Below are 10,951 nucleotides of genomic sequence, written 5' to 3'. Positions count from 1 at the left end.
CAGCCATGGGCGCGGAGGAGAAGAAGGCCAGGGCCAAGGACGTGAAGCGCAAGGAGGCACCTGTGCTCGCAGCAGAGCCCGACATCAAGCGGGGCACAAATCAGCCCGAGTCGTCCAAGAACGGCCAACCATTCTGCGCCTTCCACAACCTGAACACCCACGACACCAGCGACTGTCAAGAGCTCAGAGCCATACGAGAAGGACGCTACGGTCGATGCCCCGAACGCAACGACCGGAGCTACGACCGCGGAGGAGGATGTGGAGGCGGACGTTGGGACGACCGTGGCCCGCGCCAGGAGTGGCACGACCGGCCTCGTGAGGACTGCTGGCAGGACCAGCCTCGCGAGGGCGCCTGGAGGGACCCGCCGCGTGAAGATCGCCCCCAGGGCAACGCCGGTCTTCCCCCGCTGCCGCCACCAAGAAGGAACGATGACCACCACCAGGACGAGGGGGCTGGGGGCTTCCAGGAGGCGCGTGCGATCGCCTGCATCTTGGGAGGCGCCCAGGCCCCAGCCTCTCAGCGCACCTTCAAACAGTTCGCTCGCGAGGTGAACGCGGCACTCCCCAAACTCGAGGCCATGTGCCCGCTCAAGTGGTCCCAATGCGCCATCACTTTCAACTCGGCAGATCAGCTCAAGTGCGCAGCCACCGCCTGCGCCCTCCCTATGCTGTGTTCCCCAGTCATCAGCAATGTGTAGGTCACCAAGACCCTCATCGACGGCGGCGCAGGGCTCAACGTCCTGTCCGTCGACACGTTCGACAACCTCCAAGTGCCTTATGAATAGTTCTAGCACACCAAGCCTTTCTCAGGAGTGACCGACGGCTCCACCACACCGATATGGCAGGTCCACCTGCTCGTCACCTTCGGGGAGCGCAAGAACTACCGCACCGAGCTCATCGACTTCAACGGCGCGCACATTCGTCTGCCGTGCAATGCCATCCTCGGGTATCCATCCTTAGCCAAGTTCATGGCAGTCACTCATCACGGCTACAACGTTCTCAAGATGCCAGGAAGCGGAGGAATCATCACGGTCCCGTGTGAAGAGAGGGATGTGGTGTGTTCCCTCGAGCGCGCCTTTCAAGCTGCAACAATCGACGACCCCGGCAGCAGAAATGAAGGCCCTCTGGAGGCCATCCCCAAGAAGAAGCAACCGCGCCGTGCAGGACCTCAGGAGGATGGCGTTGTGGTAGGAGCCTCGTCAGGACCAGGGGCGCCTCCCTCATCGCATAGGAAGGCATCCCCAGTTCCCTCCTCAGGCAGGGCTCGGGGGCTCTCTTCTGGAGGGCCTCAGACCTTGCCAACCTCACGAGGGAGGCGCTTGGGCACCACTTGGAGGCATGCCTCGCGGCACGTGACCCTCAGGAGAGCACTGGGCAAGGAGTGCCCACCATTCAGGAGTTCATCACCAGGACCACCCAGGAACTACAAGAAGTAAGAGCCATGCGCGGCGACAGCCGCCCATGACGCGCAGCTCCGCATCCTGGCAAGGATGCTGGGCTGCGTGTCTGCATCGACATCACAGGGCTCAACAGGGCCGCATCTCAGGAGCGTTTCTGGCCTTCACGTGTGGGCCACTGTGAGGGCCCGCCACACAGCTACGTTCGAATGCCTTTTGGCTTGCCGAGCGTGGCGTTGGCCTATCAGCGCAACATGCGATGTGTCCTGGCGGCTCAGGAAGCCAGGTACCACGCCGTTCTGGAGGAGATGGAGACGGTCTTCAGGGAACCTCCCGAGCCCCCAGAGCCTCCCGAGGCTCAGGGTTCTGGCGGCTCATGAGGAGTCATTTCTTCAACGCACGCCTTCAGCTGCACCAACTCTACTTCATCTACAGAACCAGGTGACATCTTCCAAGCCCGTTTAGCTGGAAGCGCCCCTCGGGCTGCATTATTCCCAGGCCGCGTGGGTCCATCCCTGCGGCATGTATCCCTTTCGCTTATGTCTTCAGCTTACCGTGTTGGGGGCGCCCCTCGGGCTGCATCATCCCCAAGCCGCTCGGGTCGGACCCGGTGGCATGTGTCTTCCTGCATTTACCCAAATCGATTTGCTCTCCATGATTAACCTGCCAACTTCTGTCACCTGCTCGATTGCTGCCCACCACGGGTCTGTTCATCCCATGCAATTCGCTTGCCCATTAAAAGGTGGGCTCCTGAGCATCGCGACTCAGGAGCTCTTACTAGCTCTCCAGCCCTCACCCCCTGGCCTTGACCACGGCATCGCGACCTGGCATACAAGCGGTGGCTGAGCTCGCTCGAGGGCCGGGACCTGAGGACGTAGAGTGCTTGCATCTAACCGCTTTGCAGGGACATACAGTCACCAAGACTCAAGACCAGGCGCAACCCTCCTTGAGGTAGGGCCTCGTGAGTCCCGCGCTGGCTCACGTGTGCCCAGATACACCTCGCAGCCCTGCCGTGGAAGCCACGTGTCAGGGCGGGGTTGTACACACCCCGGGGGCTCCTCCCAGAGGGGGGCCCCCATCCCACGCCCAAGTGGAAGAACCATGCTTCGCGCTAGCTGTCGACACTGCCGAGGAGCAGCTATGCCCGTGCACAAGCGGAAGCACTATGCTCCGCGCTAGTGATAAACAACTGAGGGCGGCCCCACGGTCGTACCAACCTCAGGGAGCCTAGAGCTCAGCACCCAGCCTCACCACAATGCCTCCCCTCGAGAGAGCCACACGAGGGGGCTGGGCACGGGGGCTGCGCTCGGGTTACGCCCAAGCGCACGCCACCCAACCAGGTCCCCCGGACCTGGGCATTGCGTGCCCCTCCCGAGGCCTCGGCGAGGGCAGGTATGGAAATTGTTTGCACGTCAAGGGGGACTCCTGAGCATCGCGACTCAGGAGCCTAACTGGTCACGTAGCCCCTCACTCCTTGGTTCGTCCTGGTCTCCGGTCGGCCCAATGGCGGTTAAGGTATGCGCATGGCCAGGCTCTGCCGACGTAGAACATTGATATATCCTCATGAACTCTCCCTATATGTTGTTTGCGTGTCAAGGGGCACTCTTGAGCATCGCGACTCAGGAGCCTAACTGGTCACGTAGCCCCTCACTCCTTGGTTCGTCCTGGTCTCCGGCCGGCCCAATGGCGGTTGAGGTATGCGCGGGCCCGGGCTCTGTCGACGCAGAACGCAAAGCAAATAGGAAGGAAATCACAAAACCTCGAAGCAAATATTACAAGCATATTGTTCTCACAATACCAAATGAAAAGTCTAAATGCCTCCACGAGGCCTGATACATGTCGCAGGAACGAAATGAGAAGAATAGCCGCAGGTCACCCCTGGATATCGCCATCGCCTGCAGAAGGTGCCCCCCGTGGGCAACGATGTTCTCACCTTCACCACTAGCCGCAGGATCCGCGGCATCGCCAGACAGAGGATCAGAGACAAAGCCGCGGAACCTCCCCAGCAAGGCCACCACTTGACGTTGTACAGCCGCGGCGGCAGCTTGTGATCTTCAGCCACAGGCTCCAGCATCTCGTCAAGGCGAGCGGTGGGGTCGCGGAGGTGTAGATGGCTGAAGACGCGAGTCAGTGCGGCTGAAGACAGATCGTGAGCTTCTGCCCCCGCCATGGGACCGAGGCCATCAACGACCTCCTCAAGCGCCTTCACCACGAGAGGAAGCAGCTGGGCAGGGCCGTCCTCGTCGGTGTCCAGTGGTTTCTCCAGGCCGTGCTTGTAGAGTGTCTTCAGCGCCTTATGAGACCTCTTCTCGAGATCGGCGAAGGCCACACGGTCATCGGCCAGGACTCGCGCCATGGCATCAAGCTCGGCCTCCCTCGTCTCCATCTTCCGCTCCAACTCTTCCAACCGGTTGCGCTCGCCAGCCTGCTTCTTCCCCAGCTCCGCCAGCTCAGCATCACGGTTCTTGATGGCTTCCTCCCGGGCCTTCATCTTCTCCTCCTTTGCTTGGCGACAACGTACCTCTTCGGTGTGCTTGTCGCGCAGGCTCTGCAACTCACCCTCTAGCACTTGGCAGCGGTCATGAGTGGCCTTGGCGTGTTTCAGCGCCGCCTCACAATCGGCTGCAGCGCTGGTGGCTCCTTGCTTCTCCTCCTCGGAAGCCGCAACAGCCTGGCCCAGCGCCCGCGAACCGCCAGGTCGGAGTGAAGCCAGCCAGAGGCCAATTCCAGACGCCTGACCACCAGGCGTGGGTCCGCGCTCAGGAGATCCGTCTACAGCTTGGTCATCTCCGAAAGGGCACGCTCCAAGATAGCAGCAGGAGCAGAAGAACCAGGGAGTGGAGGTGCTGCAGTGGGAGGAAGCGACACTGTCACCGGGGCTTGGGAGACCGCAGGTTCCGGAGCAGCTGGGACCTCATCAGCCGCGCCAAGCGCCGACACCTTCGGAGCCAGCGGGGCCACGGGGGCTGATTCCACGCGGTGATGTTCCTCTTGGCCCCACGAGGATGACCGGTCTGGGGAGATGTGGGTGCTGCTGCCTCCTTTCTCTACGGAGGGAGGCACGACCGCCGTATCCTCCTTCCTCTTCTTCGCCGAAGACGCCAGCCTGATCAACCTAGGGCGAGCATCAAGAAATAACAAGTACCGGCAGGGATAAAGCGAAGCTCGAGACACCTACCGGTCCACCGCGAAGTACTCCACCTTTTGCTTGTGAAGCTTGAAGCCTGATAGCATAGGGACCTGAAGGGCAGGCGTTTGGGTTCCGGTGGTGCTAGACAGTGCGGAGGCAGAACCGGATCCAGCCCCAGGAGGTGTTGGGATGGAGGTGGCACCACGGACCACCAGCAATGACCTACCCTTCGTCGGGATGAGGGGTTGCTCCCTCTCCCCTTGGTAGGCGTCGGCTTCGGCATCATCAGGAAGGGCACGGAGAATCTTGGCCTTGCTCAGAGGGGAAGTCTCCCCCACCTCTTCCGAGGTCTTCTCCGAGTCCACCTCCTCTTCCCCCTCTCCACGGGACTCGCCAGAAGACACCTCCATCGGTTTCTGCGCCATAGGAGCTCCCGGAAGCATCGATGGCACCAGCCCACGCGCAACAAAAGTCGGCCTGGAGGCGACGAATTCCTCCCGGTCCCTGCGTTGGAACAGGGGAACGAAGGTGCTAGGCGGGTACTCCGGGTTGTCCCCGACTATGAGGCGCAGGACGGCGTCCAATTCATCGCTAGGCAGGTCCCCTGGCCTCAGGCGGGTCTTGTTTTCCTCTTCTTCGAGCTCCCAGAGGGGGCGCGCGCGCCTGGAGTGGGGCAAGCCGCAGCATCAAGAACTCCCTCAGGAGCATTGCCCCCGTTATCTTGGCCGCCCTCGCGTTGCCCGGCTTCAGGTCGGTCATCATCTGCCCCAACACTGACGATGCCTGCTCGTTGACAAGCTCCGCCTTGGGCCACCCCTTGCCCTGCTGGGGCGCCTCCATCGGCAACACCAGGCTTGAATGGGCGTGCTTGTCGTCCATCATGACCCACTTGGATCGAATGTTGTCGGCTCTCTTCCCGGTTCTCGAGATTGAGTTGGCCTTGCCGCAGGCGATGAAATTAGCGTATCCGGAGGCATGCTCACCACTGACGCGGAGGAAGAAGAAATGGCGCAGGAGCGCCACAGATGGCATCACGCCCAGGTACGGCTCACAGTAGTAGGCAAAGATGGACAGGAGGAGGACAGAGTTGGGATGGAGGTGCAACGCCTGCAGCTCGTAGTGGTCGAGGACTTCATAAAAGAAATCAGAGAAGGGAGGAACCAACCCAACAGCGACGCTGCTCGAGAAGAAGGGGAAGAAGGTGCTCCCCTCAGGCTCCGGCTCGTCGAACGCAAGCCAGAGCTCCGTCTTCCCCCACTCGTTGCTCTCTCCCGCTGTCAGCAGGCACACGGAGGCGAGGCTCTTCTCCGTGACGGTGGGCGCCTCAAGAGCGGGCTCGTACCAAGCCGCTGCCGAGGAAGTCTTAACCTTGCGCGGCGCCATGATCAGCAGTCGCAGAGCAAGGCTGTGGCAGATCTGGAGGTAGCGGCGGCGAAGAGCGAGAAAGGGGATCTGGAGCGAGGCAAGGAAGAAGCAACAAAGGCAAGTGCTGCCTGCGCCAGCCTTTTGTCAGGTCAAGCAGTTGCCGAGGCAGCATGAGGAAGCAGAGATGCCCAGGTCCAATCAACCGCCACGCGTCAACCAAGGCCGCGGGCTTTGGGGGCCCGCGGCACTCCGTACTTGGCCCTTGGCTTCGCCATGAAGCCAAGCCCGAGCACACCTTGGGCCCGGGGGCTACTGTCGGCGTTCTTGGAACGGAGGTCCCCAGACTTGCCTACCTGTGGCCCACGGCGTGGCTAAGCCAGCAGGCCGTACGACCCATCTTCACCAACAAAGCATCCAAGACCCTCGCGAGGATCCAAGCCTCGCGAGGCAGACGACGCAAGACCTCCTTTGGAGTGGCCTAGCCAGGCAACCTCACGAGGAGCGGAGATATCAAGGCGGGGCAAACCTCACGAGGCCCTCGTGACGTGAGCCATGACGCACGACACCAGGGGGCGCCAGCGGGCGCCAGCACACGCAGTGTCCTTGTTTCCTCTTTGGTGCTAAGGATGCCAGAGCAGGCGAAGAGTCCCGAGGCATTAGGCAAAGGTTGCTATATTGGTGCAACGAGACCAAGACCAGGAGGACGGCAAGACGGAGGTCATCATGGAGCCCCATACGGCGTCACCGCCAGAGCCTTTCGCAGGCGAAGACCACTTTTGTCAGGATAGTTTGTACTAGTTGCCCCCCTTCGAATTTGCCCGCTATTGTTGGCTCCCTTCCCGCTCGATATTTGGGAAGAGGACCAGGGCGTATATAAGTAGAGCTAGCCACCATAGTAGCGGGCAGAGGGTGAGCTGATCGCATCTCATCTCACCTTAGCTTGATCCAACCCGATCGAGAGCCTACTCACAAGGACACCTCATCCTCAGGAGGCTGTTCTTCCCTTGTACAGTTCATCATCTTCCCAGGGCCGGTCCTGAGATTTTGGGGGCCCGGGGCGAAACTACAATCCGGGGCCCTTCGGGGCCCTTAATATAAATGCCTAATTAATTACCATCATATATACATATAATTTGTATCAAAGAAAATAATTAAGTGCGTCCAAAATGATTGTGCATATCAAATAATGTATTACATATTACCTTCAAAATTTTCTTCTAACATTCTGAGATGCAAAATCACTAACGATAGTATCAATGTCAATTTCATCAACCAATTTTTTCTCGATGCATAAAGTTGCCAAGCCATTTAACCTCTCTTGCGACATTGTAGATCTCAAGTAGTTCTTCAACAATTTCAACTTCGAAAAACTTCTTTCAGCTGATGCCATAGTAACAGGCATAGTAAAGAAAATCCGATATGCAATAGCAATATTTGGATAACAATCAGCTTCCCTTGCAAACTCAAAAATCTCCATAGCGGACATTGTTCTATCGGGCAAAGTTGACTGCATAACAATTAACTCAGAAATCAGATCATTTAAATCAACATCAGATGAACCACCCGAAGAGAAAGCACTTGCAAATTTTGTACAACTGTCTTTAAGTTCAGAACGGTCCAATGACTTCAAGGCCGTTGAACTCATTAAAAATCCAAATATATTTTTGAATGACTCAAGTTCGTCAAATCTAATTTTCAGTGAAGTGGCCACCTTATCAACCATAATCAAAAAATAATTGACTTTAAAATCCTTCTCAGCTTCCAATATCGCTTCATCATTGTCATCTTCATCAAATTGTTTCTTCCTAGAAACACGACGCTTTACTGGAAATGATGGCTCTACACCCATTTCAGCTGCGATTTCTTTGGCAATGATCACACTAGAATCAAACCCTTCCTCTCTATAAGTGTCAAAATAAGTCCTCATACCATCTATTTGCTTTAAGGCAGTCTCAATGCACATGGATGGTGATTGCAGCTTCCTGCTTACTGAATCTACAGCAAATAGAATGTCATGCCAAATGACCATGCCAAGTATGAACTCATAGCTGCCAAGCACATCAAACAAATTTTTTGCATCACTCCTATCCTTGGGTTTGGTACCACTATCTTCACTTAACTCAAGTAAAGCTGATCTTATGTTAGGAGCTTGAAATCTAATTGCTTTAACACTTTTGATACGACTCTCCCAACGAGTATTGCTCAACGATTTCACAGTCAAATCTGTCACATGGCTAACAAAAACTTTCCATCTTTTCGTAGAACCACTGAATAATACATATATTCATTGCACAATTCCAAAAAAAGAAACAGCTCTACCACAAGATTTAGCCATATCACAAAGGGTAAGATTAAGACTGTGGCAAGCACATGGCATATACAAAGCTCTTGGATTTACCTCAAGCAACCGACTTTGCACCCCCTTGTATTTTCCTTTCATGTTGGATCCATTGTCATAACCTTGGCCCCTAATATCATCAATATTAAGACCGAAGGACTTCATAGAATCAACCAATACCTTGAAAATTCCCAAACCAGATGTGTCCTCCACTACCAAAAAAGCAAGGAAGTACTCCACAATTTGTATTTTTCCATCAGATATATGAACACATCGAACCAACAAACTCATTTGTTCTTGATGACTCACATCCGGGGTACAATCTAGGATAACAGAGAAATATTTGGCCACTTTGACAATCTTGAGAATAGAATTTGTAATGTCACTAGCCATAAGAGAAATCAACTCGTTTTGAATTTTATGGCTAAGATAATGGTGATGGATCTCTTTATCTTGAATACGCCTAAGATGATCTTGCATTACCAAATCAAACTCTGCAACCATCTCCACACAAGCTAAAAAATTTCCATTACAATCATCATAAAGTTGCTCACTGGATCCTCTAAAAGCCAAATTGCGCTTACCAAGAAATTTCACAATGGCAACAATTCTTAACAAAACTTGCCTTATGCGTTCTTTCTCCTTTGTGATTTGTTGCTGTAAATCTTTGTCAATTGTTTCATGCTTGCTCAGTCTAACTCTCAATTCATTCCATGAGTTCATGTTGGTAATATGGTCGACACTAGCTTCGTGCTCTTTCAGTCTCTCATTAATATGCCTCCAATCACAAAACCCATCATTCCCCATTGCACTCTTGCATTTATCAGAATTGAAAAGCTTACAGCAAAAACAGAACACTTTCTTTGTGTGTTTTGAAAACACTAACCATTTTCTATCACGCACCTCTCCATTTCTCATCTTTCTTGAGTAATGGCTATACGAAAAATGTCTTAAATTTTCATCCAAAGGATATTTAGTGTTTTCTTCTTCCCTTTTAGGCCCCTTTTCCACTAATATGTCCCTCGCTTTGTTATCAAGATTACCCCAATTGCTTGGATCATAAATATCCACACTAACTGGTTCCTCATCAACACTAGTAGATTCTACCGCAGATGAATTAAATATGGGCTCATGATCACTCACATTGGTATCACCCATGTTGACATCGGCATTGCCTTCTGTAGGCGTATCGCCATCATCTTCTGAATTGCCATTAGTTCGGTCACTCGCAAGAACTATCGCCAACTCGTCTGGATTTCTTGGCGTGCTCGTATCACTCTTATAATATTTAAAAAGAGATCTGCTCAATTCTTCTTTCTCCTCATCTGCCTCCTTCTTCTTCTTCTTCTTTCTTTTTTGACTTCCGGATGGATACTTTCTACCCGTACTCGACATGACCCTGCTGAAAGTGAAAGGAACAATTCACTTTAAAATTAACGCAAAGCTAATTAAAATATTACATCAAGTATAGAAGATCATCTAATATAATAAGAACCTGCTAGGGCATGGTATACGGTATAGTACCTTCTCTCTGTAATCTAATCTGGCAACGTGGGCGCAATGATTCGAGCGCCCTAAAAACGAATCCCTGTTAATCTGTCCGATCGATCGAGAAATTGGGAATCAGGATTAGAAAGAACAGAAATAGGATGAAGATCATGCGAAGGAAGAGGGCGCGCCCAAACATACCTACTGCAGTTGCAGCCAAGGTCGAACTCGAAGAGATCCTGCTGCTCCATTCGTCGCGCACTCGGCTACTCGCGTGAGTCGCGTCGTTCGTTCGTGAGGAACAGCGGAATAGGAAAAGGACAGGGAACGATCAATCCTAATTCCTAAGTTACAGGAAATCAACCCAACGATTCCTTTCCTCTCCGATCTCTCCTGACCACGTACGTGCAAACATGGGCCAGGGCCAACAGCGTATTGGGATTTTTTTTTCCTAGGCTAGCACGCGAGGTTGAGGCGCTGAGCGAGGCGGTGAGAGATTTTTTCCATCGAAGACCTGTACGTATACCTAACGTACGTATACCTGGGAGGGGGCCCCTGGCTTTTGGGGGCCCGGGGCGGCCGCCCCGTTCGCCCCTCCCCAGGACCGGCCCTGCATCTTCCCTAGAGGCAATCCACCACCACCACACTGGAGTAGGGTATTACACCACAACGGTGGCCCGAACCAGTATAAACCTCATGTCTTTTTGCATTGTGAGTTCGTTGAGTTCTACCATGAGATCTTAGCGAGCTAGGGCGTAGATTGGTGGGAAGGAAAGTCTTCGCGCGCACCCCAGTGTTCGAAACCTAAGGGTTTGCCGAAACCGCACATCCGACATCAGCGTCAGCGGCGTCGCCTCTGATGCACACTATAGAGACGGGGCAGCGGCCTGCGCCGGCCTCGCCGGTGCCCACGATCAAGAGGAAGACATTGCCGTCCTCCTTCGAGACTAGCAGGCGGCGGTGATCCTCCAGCGACTCCGACACGGTGAAGGGGTAGCACGTCTCGTACTTGATGTTCTCCGCCAAGGGCCAGTAGTGATAGACGAACGACTACGTGAGGTGATGCACGAGGTCTGCCAGCGAGCCCCAAAATGGCATCGGGCACTCATAGCAGTAGACGAAGGCCTCCTTGGAGGCATCGACCGGGCCATCGACGAAACGGGAGTGGCTGTAGGGGACGGTGCGCCAGTTGAATATATGAGCAAGTTACTATGAGATTTAGTTTTAATAAGC

General features: G+C 54.3%; 1 protein-coding gene across 1 annotated transcript; it reads right to left on the bottom strand.

Annotated features, from left to right (window-relative positions):
• Nucleotides 1-7,096: 7,096 nt before the first annotated feature.
• Nucleotides 7,097-9,969, bottom strand: LOC147959937 (uncharacterized). Its single transcript, XM_087533050.1, has 6 exons — nucleotides 9,920-9,969; nucleotides 9,134-9,632; nucleotides 8,856-9,043; nucleotides 8,714-8,792; nucleotides 8,274-8,410; nucleotides 7,097-8,159 (listed from the first exon to the last, which is right to left on the bottom strand). The coding sequence occupies exons 1-6, from the start codon at nucleotides 9,967-9,969 to the stop codon at nucleotides 7,097-7,099; spliced, it is 2,016 nt and encodes a 671-aa protein (XP_087389176.1).
• Nucleotides 9,970-10,951: the final 982 nt, after the last annotated feature.

This window comes from Triticum urartu, chromosome 7A (genome assembly GCF_056163025.1).
Source record: "Triticum urartu cultivar PI428250 chromosome 7A, HENAU_Tu73, whole genome shotgun sequence".
In the NCBI taxonomy this organism is placed as follows: domain Eukaryota; kingdom Viridiplantae; phylum Streptophyta; class Magnoliopsida; order Poales; family Poaceae; genus Triticum; species Triticum urartu.
The sequence above is the reverse complement of the archived record's forward strand: the minus strand, read 5'-3'. Positions and strand labels throughout refer to the sequence as shown.

Coding starts and splice junctions, on each gene's coding strand:
- LOC147959937 (XM_087533050.1), bottom strand. CDS start 9,969: ATGGAGCAGCAGGATCTCTTCGAGTTCGACCTTGGCTGCAACTGCAGT. Junction 8,411..8,713: donor TGGTTGCAGAGTTTGATTTG/GTAATGCAAGAT, acceptor GGAATTTTCAAG/GTATTGGTTGATTCTATGAA. Junction 8,160..8,273: donor GAGGTAAATCCAAGAGCTTT/GTATATGCCATG, acceptor TGTATTATTCAG/TGGTTCTACGAAAAGATGGA.